The 24945-nt window shown below is 40.9% G+C and overlaps 1 protein-coding gene and 1 long non-coding RNA gene across 2 annotated transcripts; one reads left to right on the top strand and one right to left on the bottom strand.

The window, feature by feature from the left end:
* Positions 1-432: 432 nt before the first annotated feature.
* On the bottom strand, positions 433-24577 carry LOC130174327 (uncharacterized). Its single transcript, XR_008828578.1, has 4 exons — positions 24434-24577; positions 22364-22442; positions 1201-1350; positions 433-785 (listed from the first exon to the last, which is right to left on the bottom strand). It is a non-coding gene; the product is annotated as an uncharacterized LOC130174327 (long non-coding RNA).
* LOC130174326 (amphoterin-induced protein 3) lies at positions 17323-18852 on the top strand. Its single transcript, XM_056384046.1, has one exon. The coding sequence runs from the start codon at positions 17332-17334 to the stop codon at positions 18712-18714; it is 1383 nt and encodes a 460-aa protein (XP_056240021.1). The 5' UTR covers positions 17323-17331; the 3' UTR covers positions 18715-18852.
* Positions 24578-24945: the final 368 nt, after the last annotated feature.

The following is a 24945-nucleotide window of genomic DNA, read 5'->3' as shown; positions in this document are numbered from 1 at the left end:
AGTAAACCATTAGGAGACAACCTCAGCAATCACAACGTAGCTGCAGGGATGTGAGTATATCACGATCACAGGCTGAGACCAAAAGCAAATAGAAATTCAGTCCCTTCAGGGTCAGTAATTTCCTGCACAGTTCATTTTGCAGTGGATGTTTTTCAGCGTTTTATTAAACTGTTCAAGATCACAAGGTATGCAGGACACTGAATGCAAAACCTCTTAAAGACACTCTTGGCATGAAGGCTGTAGTGAGGAGAATTTCTGTAAACATCATTATCTCTCGATTTCACAAACACAAACGGAGGAAACTTACATAAAAAGAAACAGGTTAGTGAAGGATGTTTAAGCTTTGAACAGAACAAATTGTACAAACTGAATTCTGGAATATATATTTTTTCACTTCAGGAAAAAAAAAATGAAATGAAGTTGAGGCTCTGATGACATTTTCCTCATTTCCACTATTTATTATTTAATTATTCATCATGTTTTCTGGGGGTGGGGGGGTGTGGGGGGGATGCTGATACAGGACCAAGTCCTAATTTTGAAAAGCGGATGCTTTCCAGCATACAGCAGCAACCCAATTGCCTCCACTCTGTGTACATGATGCAAAACCTGTAACTGTTTTTGATTTTCACACATTAAAACATTGCTCGGGGCAAAATATACCGCTACAGCACATCTAGCCAGTCAGTTGGTTGTGGTTGTTCTTATTTATTCAAGCAATCTGCTTTATTTCCATTCGGTGATCACTGGGGAGGCTCTCCAGGACGCATTCAGATCTCTTCCTTCATCTGACAGAGGAGAGGAGGGGAGTGTGCGAGATGAACACTGAAGCTGTCTTATTAGTGCTTAACTCTCCTGCTTAGGCCTCCAGATTGACAGGGAAAAAAGAAAAAGTGTTCATGCAGCCTGCGCCATAAACAGTGGCAGTGATAAATATCTGCTGTCACTTCCAACATGACTCACTTGTCTGAGTCTCAGCTTTACTGCACACAAAAGAGGCTGGAGCAAAGCAACCATACACTACTGCTAAATCTTTATCAGATTACAGATAATAGATGCACTCTATAAAATAGCTTATATTACCAGAGAGTGAGTTGAAGAGCGGAACACAGTTCAGCACCAAATAGTGAATAATGAGCATAATTTTATAAAAAGCAAACACAACCATTGATACAGGTAAAAACTCATACGAGCCTTCATTACTTGTAGACTGGATGGCCCGTTCCTGTCATTTTATGTAGGCTTCAGTTTCTCGTCTTCCATGTGGCCTCTCCAGACCACCAGCGGTCACCACAGGCCTGCTGTCTGTTAGTTAAAGTGAGGTTTCGGGTTTGTAGGTGGAGGGTGTCAGTCCTGCAGAGAATCCACCAGAGAGAAAATAATGGGCCTGAACAGAAAAACATACCTACATGGACATTATATTTTCTGTGTGGCAAGTTGCTAAGTTACACTGCCATCGCATTTCAGCAGTGGACGAGACATTATTAATAATATAGAAATACTCCATGGCATTGAAAATGTCACTGACAGTAAGGAAAAGTAAGGAAAGTATTTTTACCCAAAATTACTCATAGTATGAAAAGTAAAGTAGTCATAATGCAGAATAACTGCTTCTAAAATACTTTATATTATATTATTGGATTATTATTATTATTATTAATGTGTCAAACTATAAGTAGCATTTTACTACTGTATTGGTCAAAGTGGATCTAATTTGAAATATTTTATATACTGTTGGGCCAGTTTGATCTTTAACATTGCATAATAGTTTATAAACTCACCATATGATTAGAACGAAAAATCTTAATCTGGTGAGCAACCAGTAACTAAAGCTGTCAAGAAAAAGAAAAAAGTATAATATTTCCCACTGAACTGTAGTGGAGTGAAAGTATTTTACATAGTATATCCCACTGTGTATTTAGTTATATAGATTTATATATACATATCACATAAAATACAAGTGCCTCAAATTTCTACTTGAGTACAGTTCTTCAGTAAGTGTATTTTTCATGCTCCACCACTGCATTTCAAAATCACAGAAGCAAGATAAGGGAGAGGCTAGTAATAAGCCTAGAAATAGTAGGTAATTCCATGTAAATAGTTTACAATCTCAAAAAGTGCTTTTACAAATGTGTATCCACGGCCTTACATGAAACCATCACCTGTTGCTTTTGATCGGTTTTAATTATACATTTGTTCTGTGCATGTTCATGAAGCTTACCTCCCACAGTCCAAACACATGCAAATCAGGGGGATTAATGACTCTAAATTACCCATAGGTGTAAGTGTGACTTATTAAGTGAATCAGTGATCGCTCTGTGATAAACCAGCCGTCTGTCCAGGTTGTTTTCCTGCCTTTATCCCAATGTGTGCTGTAACAGAGTCCACAGACTCCTGAATAAGAATGAGAAGACTGTGCATTTAGTTTCCCTTTAATGCAGCAGCAGAATGAAAACCAGCGCCCTTAAATTGTTACAAGTCACTGCCAAGCTAAGATCAGTACAATACGGATGAAATCTTTGAACCTTGAAATTACATTCCATTACGAACTCAATAGAAACAAGAGCTTCAAGAGCTACGTCTATAGGGGTCCTATATTTCTTAGTTTTATTAATCACCTATTAATCAATGCTGTATAAATGGATCATTAATGAGCCAAGAACAAAAATAAAAGTAATAAGTAACAGTTTGGAAATCTATGTCACTAGTCCCTCATTCACAACTCCAGACTTGATACATTATTATATGGACATTTATCTCAGACATCTCATGACTTATACAATGACAGTCATGACCATGAACAGTATTTCCTTTCCAACCACCCATCATGTCTTCAGAAGAATAGCTCTGTGTGACAAAACAGCAGAGGAGATTTAAAAAAGAAAACCTGTTGAGGGTCCAGGCATGTCTTTTTCTTGGAAACCCAGCTATATGAAGGATTAGCTTGTGCTCTTTGGCAGAATAAGAAATAGAATTATAATCAATGTGACTTAATTAAATCTTGTTTACTTGCAGCCGTAAGCATGATTTATCTATATTTTGTTTCAAAGAAGAGGCAGTGAGTTTTTTTTCCCCACAGGATATGTCAGCTAAAGTTTACCTCTGAGTAATTCAGATTGACTACCTCTCATAAATGTCAGACACGCCGGGATTGAAGTAGAACTGGCAGCCCTTTAGAATTCCTCCATTTTTATTTCCCAGAACAGCGACAACATGCAGAGAACATATGCTGCCAAGCAGCCTGTGCAACAACAACAAGAAAATCTTACGAATCCTCCAAGTTGCATTCAAACATTTCATCTATTCGAATTCACCAAGCGGGAGTGGAAAACAGCATAATAGTCCTATAATCTTACAGCTTTTAAAAAGCTAATGTGAGCACGCTCTCCCGTATGCAATAAGCCACTTTGTTTGTTGAAAACTCGCCAAGTGGCAAAAAAGCAGCTGCTATCTCTGCAGTCTCAAGGGGCTAGTTAATTTTAGAAAGATAATCTTCTGCAATATGCTGAGGGATTAAGACGTTAAAAGTCCCAGCATGGGAAGACGATAAGGCTGTATAGTCATGGACTGTGAGAAGCATCCAGTGCATTTTAGGAATAGAGAAGTATGTTACTTATCATGCTAATCAGCATGCAGCTCAGGAAAAACAAACACCAGTTGTTCAATGACATGTCTATGTAATTTACCACTACCCCTCTATCTGTGAGCCACAAATGATGATCATGATGACAGCAGTTCATCTTTGGCTATTAGCATTGTCTCCCAAGGCAGTGTTGCCGTAGTTTCTCAAGAGATTACCTGCAGGAGAGGAATGCCACACTGAAGCAAGTACTGTCTATGGCTTAATCAATGTCATTTGCATATGAAGGATAAAACTAATCCTCATCAGAGGGTGGTTCTCCACCTGAGGCAATGTCTTGTCCTTTCTAAGCAATCCTTCTCTTATTAAATGATCCCTTGACGATATTCACCTTGCCAGAGAGAACAAAGCAACCATACTGTGTGCAGTGGGAGGGAATTCTACAGGGATGTTTGGACTCGGTATGAAAGTGTGATGTGATGCAGAGAATAAAGACCTGGGCTAGCCTGAGCCAAATGTTGGGGTGCGGGAATAAGCAGACCTGCTGTAATGCTGTTTGGCTCTGGAAGTCAACCAAACAGCAAGTTCCAGGTGAATAACAATGTGTGGATTTGCAGGAATCAGGTTCAAAGTCTGAGGGGAGCACAGCAAGCTTTTTGCCCCGCCACCCGCTTGCTTCTTGGGCTGCAGCCAAGGTTTTTTTAAACACCCAGTCAGGGGTAACAGCCGGGGTTCCCCTGCTGTTCCTTTGCTGCACTTGAACGCAACACATAACATACAGGGCAGGAAAAATGCAACTAATGTACCCGAAGCAAACCTGAGGATGGAGAAGCTATTCCTCTGCTGGAGGGATTTGTGTCACATTAGAGGGATGCTGAGCAGAAAAGAACTGGGTTTCAAAAGATCCCTTAAGGCACTGTATTGTGGAGACAACCTCTTCCCTCTCACAGGCTCCTTTCTGTATAAGATAAGCAAATATACACTGGCAGACAAACGTGACATTTTCCTGGTGCAGGAGCTGCTTAAGAGGACGCTTCATAGGTGGGCAAGGCAGATAAGACGACAGCCGGGATCGGAGGGACTGGAAAACCAGCGTGAAAAGAAGATGACATAAAACAGCAAGAGTGGGATTTTCGCACACCCTTTCATTTTCAAACATCCCTTACGCAAAGATCCACCAAGAGGGTGAGGCTCGAGCATGGGTGACCCACCTGCACTAGACTGGTGCTCTTCTTCATGCATATTTCTTTATGGTAATGTCTACCCCAGGGTGCTGTTTGGCTGTCTTTCCTGGCTGAGGAGGATGAGAATCTCACCCTGTTTATAGCCTATCAGATGGATTACAGACTCATTATCAACAGTGCCGTGTGGCCATAGAGGCCTGTCTTTAACACCACATTTCTACTGTGTCAGCCACAACACTGAATTCCATAGCAGGGGTTTTGTGGTGTGTGTTTTGTGTGTGTGAGTGTATATGTGTGTGTGTGTGTGTGTGTGTGAGTGTATATGTGTGTGTGTAGAGAGAAAAGTGGCTAGACTAAAGGCATGGCTGATCCGGTTTTATACGGTGTCTCATTTCTGAAGTTGGAGCAAAGTGATTGGCCACTGAGTTTACCAAAAGACTTACATTTCATGACCATGGCAACAAATTACCTGCATAGCAGCATAGCAATACATAGCAGCAGTATATTCACCAGTATATAAAAATGAATGGCTATTACTACTTTCTTTTTCTGCTAAATTTTTTTCTTTTTACAGCCCTGACTGCAGTGTTATACTGAACCTAGATAAGCATATCGGCTGCAGAGAGCCACGGCGAGGAATGTTGGTGTGATGTAATGTGATGTGAAGCTCTCTGAAGGTCTGGGCTCAGCGACGCCATACATGAGACAGTTTAACATCACTACCCATTATGAATTTACCTGCAAAAGGTGATGAGAGAAGAAACTAGTGTTATTCAGCTTGGAAATGACAGCACTGGCCAGAGTCTCTCTAAATCAGATTGATGATCCATTTTCCCTGCCCCGGGGCCACAGTAATGTAGGGGCCTGGGATCCACCGAGGCTGCACAGAGACAGATGGGACCTTGTCTGCTATGACCTTGCTGAGCTAATATTTCTCCCAGGCCTTGTCTGTTGCCTCATCATTAAAGGTGCCATGGCTATCAACATTGAGGGAATACTTCAAAGACACTGTTTACTTGGACAGGACAGATTCCGGGTGAAGAAAAATCACAGCAGCAGAGTAACAAGGCAAAGAGGGATTGTTTGGCAAATGGTGAAAGTGTGATGTGTGTGTGTGTGTTTGTGTGTGTGTTTGTGCAATGTGTTTCTTCTTTCTTTGAAAGTCGTGCAGGCTGTGCATACGCAGTATTCTGCACAAGTAACCAAACAAACTGCTTGTCGAAAAAGACAAAGTAAGTCATCAAGTTTATATTCTTATGTTGAATCAGACCACGTCGCATCATCATTCCATGTCAATTAATCTGTTAATCAGCAACTACTGTGACAATCAATTAATCGTTTCAGTAAATTTTCAAGCGAAATTGCCAAAATCTCTCCGGATACAGTCTTTCATAAATTTATCAAGAAAATAATCGCCTGGTTAATCCTTAATGAAAATAATTTTTTTCTTGCAGCTCTAACTGAATCCCATAAGAGTGGGATTTGTTTAAGCCTGTCAGATTAAAGATGTTCTCCTGCAAAAGTAAATATCCTTACTGTTTCATAAGGCCTATGAAGGTTTTATTTTGCAGATATGTTTGTAATTGTAACATCTTTCAAATTACTTTCATTGCTGAGTGCACCAAATGCCAAAGTTTCAAAATTCTAAACACACTGGTTTTAAGGGCTGTTCTGTAGTGTTTGGACAGTCTTATTTTTTCTCTTAGACTGGTCAAATTAAGTTCGACATATAAAAAAAAAAGCTAATGATGCTATAAAAGTTAAAAACCTACCAACCCAACCACCAATGCTAAAAAGCTCCTTGAAAATATTCAGCAGTGAAAACAGACAATAATTAATTTAGACTAATGGTTCCCACCCAACCTGTGGGCTGAGGCCCACTGGTGGGCCCTGAAGGTATTGCAAGTGGACCAACAAATCATTTTCAAAGCAGAACAATATTGGTGAAAAGATGTTATCAGAACGGCGATCTTTAAAAACATTCAAAACATATTTAAAATACTTTTATGTTGTCACCAGCTGGACCAAAGAGAGTAAAGAGACAGATAGTGAATCAACAAGTGATCTCTCCCCTGTCAATCAAAAAAGAAGAATTGAGCTTCCCCTGCTTTCAATGCTGAATGCTCGATCGATATTATTAAACTAAAAAGTGCTCAGAGAACATATTATTTGGCCTCTGTATTGTTAAGGTGCTGGATGTGCACTTGTAACATTTTTGATATTTTCAAGTGGGCCATGAGTTGGAAAAGGTTGGTAAAGTCTAACGAAACAGCTATGTGCAACAGATCAATTTAGACGTCTATCTGAAGTTTGACTATCCAGCCACAGTCAAAGTCTGTCTTGGTGAAGCGTTGCGTGTGTTTTTACTATCCATTTCAGTTTTGGCAATGGAGTAAAAGTACTTAAATACAGGACATTTGAAGTTATGCTAGCAATTAACCATTGCACCCATTCACATTCGGCCCTCTCGTGTTTGTATGTCATCCACGTTCAAAATGGCAGTTTATTTGATATGGTTTTCTTTACTGGTAAGTCATTCTTTTGCAGCTTTGTGTGATTTCAAGCCTCTGAATACATCCAGTGACATTTGGAATGAATTGCGATGCCGGAGTCAGACCGGGAAATATGGTCCAGGAAGCAATCCAGCAGGTCACTGTTACTCACCGCCAGCCAGTGAGAGAGAGAGATAAGGAAATAATCAGAACAGAGAGGCGAGGGCTAACTTCAGCCAGAATGCACTGACAGATGGGCTCCCACTTTTATTCTTTGGTATCCCTCCTCTCTTATTTCATCCAAACTAACCAATGCTGTCTCTGTTCATATGTGCTGTCTTATGGAAACAATTTAGTATTCTATAACCTTTATGTAACTTTAGCGCTTAGTATACAATAAAGCAAAAGAACACCCCTCAAGCCCAAACTCCCTTATCTACAGTTTCTTATCTCTCATTAGCTTTGGCCTTGTGATGAGTGTTGGGGGTTTGCAGGGGGGGTGGGGGTGGGGGGTAATCTATTGAAATATGGTTTAATTTTGGATAGACTTTATCAGCAAAGCTATTTAAAATTCTGATAATGAAGAATACTGTAAATCCCCAGAGTGCCCTTGTACCACAACATACACACAGCACAACAACACACAGTGGGTGGTAATCGTTGTGTAATCACTCAAACAGCAGCGCACATCTAGGCCCCCAAGCCTCCAGCCACTCCCACTGCAGCCCAGCCCCTCATATTTGCTGCATTTGTTCTAGGATCCAAGCAATAAGTAAAGCCTCCTCGTGGCCTCAGAGCCAGATTGAATTGCAAAAACATGTTGCACCTGGTGCAGCGAGAACAGGAGGGAGAAGCAGCAACACTGTCTGCATTCGCTATCCGATGGCTGCAACCTTATTGAAAATCTGATAATGATATTTGGTGAGCTTAATGGTTGCCCTCTGCAGGCTATAATCACTCTCACTCAATCCCGTTTTCGTACCCACCGCTCCTCCATCCCCCTCCTTCTGTTTTTCATCTTCTCCCTCACTTTCACAGCGTGCGGCTGACAGAGAGGCATGATATACGGCTGCTTCCCTCAGTTTTAAAACTCCCGGCGCCACATCATTTTTCCTTGGCCTTTGTTTTCCAGTAGAATTAGTATTAGTGATTCAGAGTCCTGCTCAAGGACACTTCAGCAGGGAAAGATGCTAATGTGACAGAGGCTTGAATCCACACTTTATAATTAAAAGAAAGTCTTCTTCCTCACTACACCCCCTGCTATTTTATAGTAAATGTAGGAGGCCAATGCATGACACATGTTCAGAGCTTCCCTCTAACATGAAATGCATAATGACCCAATTTGCCCACAGGGAACATTAAAGTTTCATCTTATGTGTTCTAATGGAGTCATACAGACTTAACTGAAAGACTACATCTGAAGCTATATCTATCTGCTGCTGTGACATTTTATTAGGAGTTCTTCCAGAAGCGTGAACAATACATCACTTCCTCTGAAATACCTAGAGGCCACCAAAACCACATTGGCATTTTCATTTTAACACATTTGCAGTAATTAACAGAGCTAACTTTTTTATTGTGATTAATAATGGAGAAGAAGATAGCATTATTGAGCCACACATTAAATTGCACTCATTAAACTGACTTTCCTGAATGCACCAACTCAGACTACTAAGCGGGACTGTGAAAAGGTCAAAGTGATCATTATATAATTTAGCTGGAGAACAATTATGAAATGGTCTAATAAGAGTGATTTCTAATGAGCAGTGTGAGAGTGACACCTCCTTCTCTGTGGAGCTAATCTATCTAATTGTCAAAAGGAAGATTCATTTCAGAGCTAACCTAACCTGTTTCTCGTTCACAAATGCAATGTTACTTCTGTACTCAACTATATTTTTAACATACTTGTACTTTACTTTAGTATTTCCATTTTCAACTTTGATGCTTCTACTCCCCTACATTTACTCCACTACAGCTGACAGCTATAGTTATTAGTTTTAGCTTCAAAAAACATATGGTAATCTGCTAAAATGCAATGCATTGTTAAAGATTAAACCAGTGGTTCCCAGCATTAGTAAGTGCAAATTTGTGTAGCAGAGCCTTATTTTTTTCCCTCCTCTCTACCCCATTAATCATCTCACAACCCCTCCAGATTTATCTTACGACCCTTTAGAGGCTACCACTGGATTAAACTACCTAACTGTATGTAAAGTAATTAAAAAAATAGCTCCAGCCTGACTGGCCAGAACAGTGAAATGCGACTTTCAGATTGATGCATTGGTATAAGCAAAGTAATAATGTAATATATAATCATACATCCGTTGCAGAGGCCATTTTTCTGCATACTGAGTAGATTTATTTTTGCTTTTTTAAGTATATTTAGCTGATAATACTTTTACTTTAGCAGGATTTTAAATGCAGGACTTTTACTTGTAATAGAGCATTTTTACACTGCTGAACTGCTACAGTGAGTACTTCTTTCTCCACTGGGGCTAAACATTAAAGCAACAGATTCACATATGGTTCTCTTTTTTAGACATCCTCTCAGAAAATAAGCCATTCATTTCCATGTGTAGAGCACAAAGTGGGACTGAAAAATATATTTTGAAAGTTTTGGCATCTCATCGGCTTTGCTACAAATTCAATCCAAATACAGTATTTTCCCTCCTGTGCAAGCAAGGCGGGGGGGGCAAAGTTAGGAATGGTTCCAGGAGACCAACTCTCCATTTTGCTAGCTTCAGCACTCAATAGCTTCATGATTAAAGCCAGTCTATTTTATTGATTGAAAAGGAAGGAGAGAAAACCCAGAACCTTTACTCTTCACTCTCCGCTTTTCCATCTGTAAAAGTGGTAGAAAAGCCTCCCTTGACCATGTCCAGGCAATTTGGGTTGAGCGGGCCTCTCCTGTTGCACTCAGTGACTCCGGCCATGCTCTGTTACCTCATCTCATCAGCTGGGAAAGTATTTGTGCTTGTAGCTCCAGAGAAAGCGGCCACGAGTTAAATTGAGTTACCTGTTCAGAGATGGTTTCATTTTCCATGGATGGCCCCAGAGATCCTTGATGGAACTGCTAACTGCTCATCACCCCTCATGTCCCCCAGTGTCTGTCTGAGCAGAGCGCGGTGACACGGCAACAGCGACGTGGCAACAGCGACGTGGCTCAGGTGGCACAGACAACTGGCTGCAGGATCCATCACACTGTCTCTCAACTGTGGTGTGCAGTCGGATAAACCTGCTCTGCTGCCTCTAGCTTTGCGAAACAACATTGTGTTTCTCTATATTTTTTTTTACATATGTATATATCATAAACTTACACAAGCTACTTCTTGACATATTTGCTGCTTCTCTCAACTTCATTCATTCTTTACAGCAACCAACTGTCTGCATTCACGGCCATGCACAAGGACATGCACACATGCAATCAGGCATTTCAGATGATATATGGGCAATAGATTTCCTGAGTAATAAGATAATGATTAATTTTATGGCTGCGATTTATGTGAAAGCTCTATATTATGTACGTTAATCCTTATTGATTCGCATATAATGAACTTTCTAAGATATGTCAATCCACCATAAGTGATATGGAAGGGGTAGAGGCTGGAGGCTTGGCTCATGTCCTGTCTGTCTCTGTTGATAACCACAGGGCAAGAGATGAAAGGCGGAGAGGAGAGGTGTAAAGGAGTGATGTGGGGAGATAAGAGCTGAGAGGATAAACGAAAGGAGAGGAGTAAAGGGTGAGAGGAGAAGTGGCCAGAAGCAGCTGGAGGAAGGTTTAGAGGATGAGCACGGAGGAGGGAAAGAAGAGAAGATATGAGAGCAGAAGAGGGAAACAAGAGATGACAAAAAAGGGAAGAGAGGAGGAAGGAGATGAGAGGATAACAGATAAAAGAGCAGGGGAAGAGCAGACAGCCTGCCAACCCACAGTCACGTCAGACAATTTACTATGTTCTGGCCCATAATGTTTTATAGCACAATCACTGATAGCACAGTAGTCAGTAGTGATCTCATTTCACAACCCATATCCTTCAGTAATGTGAACACAAAGGGAGAAGCAGAGCCATTAGCAGCGTCCAGTGCTCATCTACTGATACTCATGCATAATTGGCTTCCATGGAAGGAAGCAGGAAAGGGTAAACAGCAAGCAATCATATTAACTCCTGTGAGTCCTAATTGAAATCCGTTAACAATCAGCACAGATGACAGAGGCTGTGGAGACGAGGGGCTGTTCATACCCCGAGCCCTCTTTCCTGCACGCTGCTCTCTGTGTATTGACACGCGTGAAAACGTGGGTTTGCATTATAATCAAGAGTTATGCTTGATTCCTGTGCTCATGGGTTGCATCTCTGCCCATCATACACGGTGTAAATTAGCTGGATCTGAAATGGGAAAGTATCCAGGACTGTCAATGGGAACATGAATGAATATCAATTAACAACATAATTTGAAATGAATCTTAAAGGAATAGCATAGCATTTTGGGAAATACTTCAATGCACCTTCTTGCTGACAGTTAGAAGAAAAGATCAATACCTCCCTCATATCCGTTAAATATGAAGCTACAACCAGCGGCTGGTTGATTAGCCTATAGCAAAAAAAAAAAAAAAAAAAGCAGTGGGAAACCACTAGCCTGGCTCTGAGTGAAGGTAAAGAAATCCTCCCACCACCTCTCTATTTAACAAGTTAAATCTCATTTGTTTAATTACTATAAAACTGACATGTAAAAATTACAAGTTGTGGCCGAGAAATACAAACATGCACATAACCCCCTAATAAAACCACAACGTCTCATTTTTGCAGTTTAGGTTTTGTACTGAATACACAACTGAGACACAGTGTGAAATTTGTGAGCTTTATAGGTCTGGGTAGACGGGTTTCTTACCTTTGGACTAAAGCCAGACCACTAAATTAGCAAGTCCCATATATCGGCTGCTGCTAATTTATTGCAGATAAACTTGTATCTGTTTATAAGATGAATGAGTAACAACAAATTGTAGAACAAGAATGCCAGAGTACGTTCGATATGATTTAGCAACAGTCTGACTGGCATGTTGATTTCCCCAATGTAAAATGTCCCTCTCATGTGTTTAAGTCACAATTTATAATCAAAGAGATCCGTATCAAGATTGTTTGTTGTGTGATGTGTTTATGTTTAAATGAAATTACTATTATTGTTGTCAGCTTTCTCACAAATACCGATATTAATATTGGCTCGAAAAATCCAGTTCTGGTCGGGCTACACTCTGGACAGAGCCAGGCTCGCTGTTAAAGCAGCATGTGTGTACCTGTATGTTTTTTGTTAGTTTTTTACCCATTAGTTTTAGTTCTATTTATCTACTGAATATGGTGTTTCTTTAAATGTATCTGTATTTACTTCATGTAGCTCTAGTTATAGTGTCAGAGGAAAGAGGAGCGCTTTGGATGCTCCATCATTCCAGTTGAGTCTTAAACCACTAGATGGTGTGCTTGTCTCTTCACGCTTACAGTACACCACATCCACCAGATGGGTTGAGTGGAGAGAAGCTCTAACCGGGGAAGATAGAGTCATATTGTCTTTGAACATACTGTGTGTGCAACACACATTATGCAACACATACAACCACTATCTCACTAGGTTTGGGGTGTTTTTGAGTCAGACATTCTCAAATAATGCACTGCAACTCAAGAATATAGAGCGTATGGAACAACTGAGCAGCTCCTCGTGACAAGCAAACAATCTAATACTGTCTGAAACGGCTTTTCAACAAAGAGCTCCTCCAGACTGCAAATTCACCCACGGAGAGAAAAGAAATAAAACCCAATCTCCCGAAACTTTATCCAGGCACTGACTCACTCATATTTGAGAGACTGGCTGCAAGCCATGCTAACAAAAAGCTGTTGAAAGGCAGAATAAATACTGAACAAGGGTGCGTATGTTCAGGTTCAAGGGTTCAGAACTGGCGGACAGAGACTATGGAAACCCTTGAGCTGCAGGGTTTACAGAGTTCCTGTGAGATATTTTTAGTGCACTAATGTGGCAGACAGGCCTGCTCTTATGTCTTGTCCCGCCCTGTCACTTTGTCAAATATTTATTCAATAACAAACATACAGCACGACATTGTTTATTTTCCTGTCCGTTTTTTAGTCTTTATCTTTCAAATCACATTACGGCATGTTATTGAAGGAATAAAGCTGCTACTTGATATTAAGCTGTTGTAGATATTGTTAACACAATTGCGACACTTATTCTTTATGAGTCAAGCATTACTTTTGAGTGCAGAGGAAGAATAATAATAGAAGTCTCACATACATTTCTGCATTCCAGTATTTCTGTGCTTTAATGTTCAGCATAAATACTGCACATTGCAGTCTTGCATCTGAGAATATGAAGCTTTATATTATCGACTCTTAGTGAGAGCATCACCGCTTCTCAAGGGCAAGATAAGAGCAGACATTTCCCTGTGCTGCCGTGTGTTTCTTCTCTCCTTTCTCCTTCTTCCTCTCTGAAGCAGATGGTAAAGAGAAAATCACTTTCTGCTGGGGGCAGGATGCATCAGGGTCAGGGTTTAAGCTTTGAGGTCCACTCTGAACCTGGCTGATTGGGCAGGACTATTTTGCATACGCTGAGTCTAATCAAATATATGCGAAAGAAGGCGGTGGGATTTGCAAAGCAGCTTGATACAAAGATACTGATTAGATTAGGGATTTTACAGAACAGCAGGCTGGAGCCACACTGTCCAGTCCGACAACAGACACATACAGGAGCATGCACAAACAAACAGAGACCAACAGAAAGATTTGTTGGCGATACTTAGTTGAAGAGGAGTTGAAGAGACGAAGAAAGTCTTAATATTGACATTCCACAGGACCTCATTTTGCTGAAACTACACAGACCATTACTGTATGATGAGAGGCAATCCGGAGAAAAAGGCAAAAAGTCATTGTCTTACATTTTAATTGAAAAAGTCTGCACAGAAACTCGACTATCTGTGTGTCTTGTTTACCTGTTCATGCTTTGATTGAGCTGATCTCCGAAGACAATGACAATTGATTGTACTCGAAAATGACAGATCCTTTACAGAATGGAATTCAATACTGAAAATAATGAGCTACTGAAATGTTGAAGTTATGAACAGCAGCAAAACAAGGGCTGCTTGAGAGAAAGAACATGTTTTTCCCGCACAATTATACTGTAGCTAAAAACAAATGCAGCCGCTGACATCATGCTGGCACGATAGTAGACCTTATTTAAATGCCTCGTATGCTCATATTCTTCTGAGCGCCCCAAACCATGAATCATTACCAGCTTATGCAGATGAACATACTGGTTTATAGGGCTTATGTGATCTGTTTACAATTAAGGACTTAGAAAAACACTACATACATGATTGAAGCAGCCGATCCAACAAACAGGAGTGTTACATAATACCCTGAAACAATGAATCAATGAAACATAAATATTTAAAAAGCTATCCGGATAGAGATCTCCTTTAGAAGAGGACAAAGTTCAATTTACAGAAAAATAGACAAATTACTTTGAGGCCATTTGAGCCATGATATAAGCCCACATAAACATAACACCTACATGGAGGGTCTGTTTAGAATCCTTTTCTAATATATCTCAAATGTACATGTGTGGGTGTATATATTTCTTACATGTTCCAGCCAAGCTGATGACTAGCCTTGGGACAAGACTGTGTGTAATGCCACAATGCCAAAGATGGTGATAGCTTGCTCATTTCAACACAAATACATCCAAATGGTGTTTTCTCACCCTTAATCCTATTCAGAAACACAGAGGAGGAATATTCTGAACCCATTTTAGACTGAAGCCTTCCACCTAACATTCAGCCTCAGCTCCCTGCGTACACCTTCCTGTGGACTACACATCTGCTCCCATTAGCCCACCTTTTGAGAACTGAACCCCATCCAGCGAGCCCGAATCCACAGGGAATCCGGCTCTGTGCCTCTGCAGAGTGAGTGAGTGAGTGAGGGAGTGAGGGAGTGAGGGAGTGAGGGAGTGAGTGAGTGAGTGAGTGAGGGTGTGGGAGTCAGTCAAAGCCTCGAGCACTTATGGGGAGGGGGAGGTGGAGGGTTGGGGGTAGCAGTGAGGAGGTGGCTGCTGGGAGGCAAAGCTAATTCACTGTGACAGAAATCAGAGCTGTCAGGACCACCACGACCAAGCGGCATGGACAGCATATATCCAGTCAAACCCACAGCCGAGGGGAAGGAGGGATGTCGGGGGCTGAGAAAGAAAGGAAGGAATGTGCTGCATAAGGCACTTAGAGAGAACGAGTGTGTGTGAATGTGTGCATGTGTTTGTGTGTGGATTGGTGTGGGGGGGGGCAGCAACATCTAATATCTATCCACTCAAAACCACTGAAATAGAAAACAACAATGTAAGGAAGCACAGCGGTAAGAAGAAACCTTTAGAGTGAGAGACTTTCAACACTGAAGTAGGATTTGCCAAATTCAAGAACTAGAAATAATAACAGGTGTATTTACGATAAGTAAACAAGACATCCAGAGTCACACACACACACGAAACAGGAAAAAAAGTACAGTAAGCACAGCTAAATTTCAGTCCACTGGGATTATTGGTGAGAGGTTACTGGATAACACATGTAATATTCATGAGTAAGGCTCCTAGGTTCTAATAACATGTTAGTAAGCAAAATACTAAAAGTTTAATGGAACAGAATATTAATAGCACATTGTGGGAAAACTGATATTCTTGAGACAGGGAGAAACAGAGGTATGGAAGGGCAGCCACCAGTATCATCACTTAATGATGAGAGAGGGAGACACAAGGCTGGTCTCTAAATGACACAGAGGAGGAGGAGGGGATTGTGGGAGATTAAGTGAGCTCTGTGCTGTATGTTACATACTGCAAAGCACTGCAGGATGTTTGTTGAGCGGCGCTCTCATTTGGGACGAGGAGAACACCAGCAGGGAGACCTCGAACTTGGCTGAGGAGAGAGGCGATTGTTCCTCGAGCGCCTCAGGAGGAGGATCTGAGAAGCAGATAAGGATTAGGCAGCAAGGTTGTGAGTGTTCATTGATGCGATGCAACTGCGAAAGTGGAAATGCGCAGGAAAGTTGGAGTCTCGTTTCTTTGCTAAGCAGTTTACTTTGGATTTGTGGATTGGAAGAGTTTTTTTTTTTTTTTTTGTGCTTTTTTGGAGGGAAGAATAGGATTAACTTGGAGAGCCAAACTGCTCACTTGTCTGGAAGTGGTGTGAACTTTTCCCCTTTCTGCTTTCAAATTCATACAGACTTTACAAGTCAGTAGCAGAAAATCTGTTTGAACTGATTATGTTTAACTTCAAGCCAGCTGATATCAACTGAGAGGAAACATCTTTTTCAGGTGAAGTATTTCCCTCTGTGTGTATGACTTTAAACACTATGTGTTTAAAAGTTTCCTATTTAGTGGAGAATGATCTAATGATCTCGGCAACAGTGTAGATTAATAAATGAGTTGATGTTGGGAAATTATATGAATCATTGAGAAAAAAAAAGCCAGAGGTCCCTGGTTCTGGCTTCTCACTACAATATTTTTTGTCGTCGTCAACGATAGTGAAACAAAAATCTGAGGGTTTTGGACTGTTTGTTGGACAAAGCAAGACATTTGAGGGCTTTGAGAAAATGTTCGAAACATTTTTCACTGACATTTTATAGACCAAATGATTCATTGATTAACCAAGCCAAATAATCAACAGATTAACAGACAGTGAAAATAAATGCTTCAACCCTACAATGATTAGTCCACCAAAAAAAATGTACTATTTCTGTGTGCACACAAACATTCCTAAATAGTCTGAGGTGAGTATTTGTGATTCAAAAGCTGAATTAAAAGATTTCGCTGAGGCAAAAGGGATTTGCTGCTTCTACATTAAACCATTTTTCATCTGCCATAGATACTGAGGCTTCCTGTATGGCATTAACCTTGCAGTCATCTTATATTTCTACTGAACAGTCAAAGAAGCAGGTGGATTTGAAAAAGAGTGGTTTTGTAATAGATGGTGTTTCTTATCTGATTGTATCTAACCAGGGAGCGCTGCACAGATTAGAAAACTTGGGAGGATCCGACTTCCAGAAACATGACCTCCGGACTGTATCCAGGCTCTCTCCTGGTGCTGCTCTGTCTCCTCCACTTCTCTGAGCAGACCTGTCCATCCATGTGCCTTTGTACATCTGACACAGTGAGCTGTAGCTCCAGTGGTCTGGCCAAGCTACCGCTCTCTCTGCCCTCCTTCTCCGTCACCCTCGACGTCAGCCACAACCATCTGTCCTGGCTGGGTCCGGGTAGCTTCAACAAGATGCCAAGACTGGAAAACCTCAGGATGGCCCACAATCAGCTCCCTGCTCTGGGCCATGGGGTGTTTCACAACGCCTCCGGCCTCAGGCTCCTTGACCTATCCTCCAACAAGCTGCAGGTGGTGGAGCAGCACTACTTCCAGGGGCTGTGGAGGCTGGAGGAGCTCCTTCTCTTCAATAACAGGATAACTCAGGTGGAGGCCAGCACACTGATTGGTCTGAGCAGCTTAAAGAAGGCCTACTTCAGCCTCAACCAGATCACACACTTCCCATTCTTCTCCATCCAAGACCATAGTCATCCTTTCCTGACCATGCTCGACCTCTCGTCCAACAGAATGAGTCGTCTGCCCTGGGAGGACGTGAAAGCTTTGCCGGGGTTGGTGCAGCGGGGGCTGTATCTCCACAACAACTCTCTGATCTGTGACTGCTCCATGTACAGTGTGTTCTGGCATTGGGATCTGAGGGGTTATGACTCACTGAAGGACTTTACGGATGAGCACACCTGCTCTATCTATGGGGACCCACGAGCTTCCATCCGGTTCCTGCGACACAACCGCTTCTTCCGAAACTGCACTGTGGAGAAAGCCGTCTCGCAGCCTGTGACCGTGCTCCTCTCCAACGTGTTGGTCTCACAGGGAGACACAGTGCGCCTGGACTGCCAAACATCCCTGAATAGCACAGACCTCTCATTTACATGGCTATCCCCCAGCAAGGGGTACATCACCCAGGCTAGCATAAATGACACGCTAATTAGCCTCTTTCCTAATGGCACCTTGGAGATCCAAGCAGCCAAGGTCAATGACTCAGGTCTGTACGTGTGCACAGCTGTGGATATTACACAGGCACTGAATGCAACTCGTGAGGTGAATGTGACGGTGTTGCTGCCTGCAGGAGAGTCATTCAACACCGGCTACACAACGTTACTGGGCTGTGTGGTGACCATGGTCTTCATCCTCATGTATCTCTACCTGACTCCATGTCGCTGCAGCTGCTGCAAACAGCCCAAACCTGTCGTTATCCCCATTGCGACCTATGACCCCAGCACCCTAGCTTCTGTTTTCTCCCCCTCCACAACAGACCAGGCCAAAATCCAAACTAATAAGCATGTGGCATTCATGGAGCCGATGATAAGTGAAGAAGGAACAGAATGGACACGTGAGAGCTGATGCTGAAGAGGGTAGCGTGTCTTTTCCTTTATTTTTCGGCAGGGGAAAGAGAAGACCTTGGGACAAATCAAAACTCCTTACTCAGCAATTAGCCTCGCGATGTTATTAGAAGTGAGTGTTAACGCTGCAAAGGGAAAAAAAGAACATAATGTCTCTTTCCTGACTGTCAGCTGCAGTTAAAAGGCCTCCCGAAAAAAAAAAAAAAGCAATATCTCCTGTTCCAATTCTGCTCTTCTCTGTCATCTGGCCCAGTAGTCAAAATGAAAGTTTCAACTTCGGTTTATTACAGTCAGTGTACTGACACTGCAAAATCATAGTAGAGCCATTATCAGCCCTAAAAATCAGCTAATAACTTCTCTGTGTGCTCAGGTACAGCAATAGGAGGGAATATTTCTCCCGGGATCAGAGAATGAATCTGGCTCACTTTTCGCACAAAGTGTTTAACAAGGATTAAAAGTCCCGGAAAACGCTTAAAGCTTATGACTGTGATGGACTGGAGGAAGTAAGTTCAGCCTATCTTAGTTGAGTTGAGGTGCACCATAATTAGTGTGGCAGTAGCACTGCATTGCGCTGAAAATGATCTAAAATTTACAGACCGTATATCTTATAATATGCAGTTTCAACATGAAGAACCTAAAACTCTATCCAACTCCTGAAAACTTCTGTCCACTGTTTTCCTAATAAAGAATTCAGTCCCTTGAGATCTATTGCCCGCTCTAATGTAGCTTTGGTTTTGAAGGCAATTATTATAGCCACTATCATACAAAAAAGAGGAATTAAGATACAGCAAAAAAAGCGATGACTGTTTCTGTACAGAAGCTATAGCTTAGAGCAAACATTTAAAAGTGTTATCTAGCAGAAAACAGAGGTGCATCCTGCGGTGATCCATCATACATATACATATCTCACACAAACCTGTTGCATTAATCTGGCAGCGAAAAACAATGACTCTCTATCGGCGCTTTGCTTATCTGGCAAATAGTGAAGTACAGAAATCAGGAGTGTCAACAAACCAAAAACAAACAATTGGACTGCTCTTCAAAGACACCATCTCTTTGATCAAACACGGCAGAGCACTTTGAACACTGCGGAACAATCACAACCACAAAATTTGAACTGAAGTGACAAATACTTCAAGCAGTTCTGATGCAAACCCCAAGGGGGGCCTTACTTTGTATTGCTTTGTTTTGTTTTTTTTTTTTCAATTCAGTGTAGCATGCTTTAAATGACAGAATTACACACTGCAACAACAGAGATGAAAGATGCTGAAGAAGGACCTGCATGCTTTGCCACGAAAAAACATAAGTGTGTGGGATGAGAACATGTCGACAACATTAAAGACGAAAGAGAGCATATGGTGGTCGGGGATAAAAGAGATGCTCAAAACCTGATGAAACAAACTGTACCCTCAAAAGAAAAAAAAAATCAATTTCTCAAAGTCCAAGCATCCATAATGTTTTGAGATTGTAGCTTAATCTGAATGCACACACTCGTGGGACTAAGGATTGCACTGAGATTGAATAGGATTAGATGTAATCCTGCATATAATGTCAAAGACAAGTTGTCAGTAACCGCACATCTCACAAAAGGAAAGCATGTCATTAGAGCAGGGGGCCTTTGATTAGTTCTAAATCCTTAATTAAAATTTGACTCCTTTCAACCCCAAGGAGAAAAATGTTGTTGTGCAACTTGGATGTAAATTCACAGAGAAAAAAAAGGTGGAAAATCTACAGTCAAATGTGCAACCGTGCATGTAACTGGGACAGACGAGCTCTTTGACGGACTTTCATCACTATTAAACTCTCAGGGATTAAACAAAATCCATTAGACTAAGAGACCACAGTATTGTAATGCACTCTGTTTAATCATACTACCATCGACTTTTTTATATTTAGCAAAGTTTAAAATGTTTTCCCAATCGTAAACAACATTTAAATTACTGAACAAAGGTTACGTAACGTGTCGCCATGTACCCGTGTGATGTAACATCTATCGGTGTCTGTCATGATCTGTTGTTTTTCAAAGACATTACATGGTGTGATGAGTTGGGGCTAGGTTTTAGGAGATTACCACAAGGATATAAAAACAGGTGCTTTGTCGATTTCAGTGTTTTTAAATCCCTCTAATCTGGTTGCGCTCCCTGACACAGCACACGCAGCTGGGTTGGGATTTATTGTTTCTGATATGATTAGCAGATGGGTTAAAAAACAGAGGACAGGATGTGAGCATTTGATGAAGGGCTTTCTGATTCACAGAGGGTCCACAGGTGACCCTGGTTATGTAAGCACATCGCAGATTTAGGAATCACCCTCAGTGTAGGCAGCATGTCAGTTAGAATGAGTGAAGTTAGGATCCTGGCATCCAGCATTTTATTTTAACCTTGTGACAGCAAGTACTTTACCAACAATGGGAGGCCTCAGCAGTGCATTTCGAAATAATAGATATAGGTATAAAAAGCACACCATAAATCGGCATTTTGCTCCATCAAATTGTTGCAACATATATTCCTGCTTATGTGAAACACGAGGAGGTAGTTAACAGACAGATTGTGCTTGCTGAAATTAGGAGCATTACAGTATTCCCTGTTTCATATGTAGCTGTTAGGCCTGTCACTTTACAAGCGTTGTCTGAACTTGTGAAAAGATTGTGTGTGAAATAGGGTGTTTGAACTGTCATGACCTGTTTGAATTCAAAATTTTTGTCTGTAAGCGCATCAAACCGGTCAAAGTAATGCAGCAGGTGGCGCTCTTACCATTCACTATCAACTTGCCCCTTTGCTTGCGCTTCCAACGTGAACTAAGCTAGTGAAAAAAAATAAAAATGGATAAGGACACAAGTGAGCAAAGCCGTGCTAATCCGATAATCATGACACCGTAGCATTTGTGGCAGCCTGCAATATGCTATGTAGCTTTAATGCAATACACTATAGGGGTTGCATTCAAATTAATGTGTCACATGTGACATTTACGAATGGACATATAATCCTACTAACTGCATTTTGAAACATCAGAATTTCCAGTCTACAGAGAAAGGTGCAAGCTTATATGGCTCACTCATTCTGCTTTCTGCATTTTACCCTGACACACTCAAACAAAACACCCAGACGTAAAGGAAGGACCCCTTGATGCTTGAAAAGCTGCCCTTCTCGAAAGCAAAACACTCCATCAGGCTTCAATTAAAGCATGCACTTCCCTTTCCAGATTAATTGTTTTCCCTAATTCAGCTGTGCTCCCAGGGATTCAAAATCATCTTATTCAAGAATCTAATTACTGTGAAAGGGGAATTTTACTCTGAATAGCACAAGTTGAATTGCTTTCATTTGTGGAGGGCTGCCTTGCCTGTCAGCAGGGGCTATTACTGAACTGTCAAAACAGTCATCAGGCAGGAGTGGAGGCATCCAGCGGTGGTAGACACATACACAGACGCCACACACACACAAGCTCAGTGGAGGCCCAGTGTCCCCAAATCAACTAAAACCCTTATTTCATTCTAACTGGACACTTAACTTGGAATATGCGCTTGAGAAACACACACATATACTGTAAACTGTATTGTGTAGATCTTTCTAGCAGATAGGATGGTTGCTTCCCGAAAAAGATTAAAATAAATGTGGCCTGCTGCACAGAAGACAACAGGCTGTTTATCATACCTCTCCCCTGAAGATGAACGCAGGCCTGTGTTTTCAATGCAGCTGGATATTCAACGGGATTCTGGTCTCAGTCAGCTCACTGTGGGGAACATTGCACATGAATGCATCATTAACCAAATGTACAGATCTTTCACACTTCACTGCAAACAAACAAATGAGCATATGCAGCGATACAACCTGATCTAAGCCATTAGATCAGGGAGCAGTCTCCTGGCTCTCTCTGTGTCTCTCTGGGGCCGTTTTGTGTAAGTACAATTTAGTTGATATTATAAGATTTGACAAGCACAATTATTCAAAGTATTTTAAGTTTTATACTGTGGCTCGTAAGCACATTTCTACAATATCCTCTTGTCTTTTTATTCCTCCTTAGTGTTCAGCCTGTGTCAATTCTTCCACTGGCTTTATTGTATTATGTTGTAATGGTGCTACCCTTGTTATTATCTGTCACATTTGTCCACTAAAAAGACAACAATGAACTTTGATGAAATATGGCTTTATTATTTCTATTAAAAAGACCTTTACTGTCAGAGACAGTATGGGTACCCTATCTTCAATGTCTTATAGTGTTAGTGATACTCAATGTACTTTATGATACTATTTTTCAGCTATACCGACGGCATGGTTCTAGGGATGTCAATGTTGGCCCGTCGTTTGGTAGCACTTTGGTCCAGACTGAAATATCTCTATTAAATGGATTGCTATAAAATTTTGTACAGACATTCATGCTCCCCAAAAGGTTGAAACTTACTAACTTTGGTGATCGCCTGACTTTTTCCTCAGCACCACCATTAGGTTGTCATGTGTTTTTAGTTAAAAGTCTCAACAACTATTGGATGGATTACCATGAAATCAGGTACACACATCCAATTGTAATAACTTTGGTGATATTCTGACTTTTCATCTAGCGCCATCATCAGGTCAAAATTTTTATTTGATCTATGAACAATTACCCTAGAAACTAATGTTATTCCCATCAGTCTCAGCTGAACTTTGTGTTTAGTGCTAATTAGCAAAGTTTAGTATGCTGACATTAGCATTTAGCTCAAAGCACTGCTGTGTCAAAGTACAGCCTCACAGAGCCACCAGCATGGCTGTAGACTCAGATTATAGTATCACCATGTTGTTTGCAGATATAAGCTGCTGATATAGCCTCCTAAAACATTACTGGATCAGGTCCTGTTTCTGTGCAAATACAGTCACTTCCATTGTTGTGTGCGTCTAACTGAAATCAAATGACAATGTGTCTGTGCTGAGAGTGGTCTTTTGTATTCAGTGCATGGTGGAAGAATTATTCAAGTAAAGATACCAACAGTTGAGTGATGCACCGCAGTGCTTTTACTCAAGTATTTAATTCTGAAGTACTTGTTCTTCACCTCTTCTGTCTTCTTCATTCAATGCTTCATTTTGTGTTAATTTATACCTTTCACTACATTTCACTACATTTCGGAGGGAAATATTATACTTTTACTCCACTACACTTATTTTACAGTTTTTTTTACGAGTTACTTGTCAGATTAAGATTATACATGAAAAACATACTAGGAATATATAAAATATGATGCAGTGCTTTACTATTAAACTAACCAGAAGTGTATAAAGTGACAAATTACAATACAGTTCTACTCAATGATATGAAACAATACAATGTAAACATTCCTCCATTCATCAAAATGTACTTCAAGTATCAAAAGTAAGCGTACTGGTTCTGCAGAAAAATGGCTCGTGACTGATAAGGGAGACCAGGTGATGTTTTAACACTTTTTGCTTCAACACCTGTAACTCACTGAATCTTTGAGCTAGAGTTCTCAAACTTTTCACCACTACCCGCATTTGTTCACTACAAAGGCACCAAATAAACCTCTGCAAGAATATCACAGACAACGTGATTTGGTGTCAAATATTGAGTTGATGGTGCTACACGTGTTACCGGCTACTGACGAATTTAGCGGCTAAGCTAACTGGTGAACACAGTGGAGCATTTAGCCGCTAAACGCTAAAGAGACATGTATTTCCGTCGGGGTCAGTGGAGAGCAAAACAGAGCTGAAAAGGAGAGTGAGCATTGGATTTACATTCATCGGTGTTGCTTCGTAGCTGCTGGACAACGCGGTGTGCTTACAGGTTAGCCTCATCAACCTGTAAGGTGAAAGGTCCATGTTGTGGTTACTGCTTGTTTCCGGTGCCTGGATATGACCAAAACATCTACAAACACCGGTACAAACACCTACATTTATTTATTTATGTATTTATTTATTTAATTACTTGTTTATTTGTTCAAAAGTACTAAGACCACACTGTAAAAAAAAAAAAAAAAAAAAGGAAATTAAAAATAAAAAAGTATGGAAAATGTTCCCTAAGTGTTAAAAGGAAGAGTAGGCTACTCAAGGCAGCAAAATGGCCCTTGTGACTGATAAAATAGTATTTATCATTTGATTGTTATTACGCATGCATTTTAATATCGCACTTGGTTGAGATGGAGCTAATTTCATAATATATGTATGCCAGTATTTTTATTTATTTTTTTGTTGTTATGAATTTCATTTCATCATGATTTTTCTTTAGATTTTTTGGTTTGTAGAAATCA

The sequence above is a fragment of the Seriola aureovittata genome, chromosome 9, assembly GCF_021018895.1.
Source record: "Seriola aureovittata isolate HTS-2021-v1 ecotype China chromosome 9, ASM2101889v1, whole genome shotgun sequence".
Lineage (NCBI taxonomy): Eukaryota > Metazoa > Chordata > Actinopteri > Carangiformes > Carangidae > Seriola > Seriola aureovittata.
This window is presented reverse-complemented; position numbering and strand designations above follow the sequence as displayed.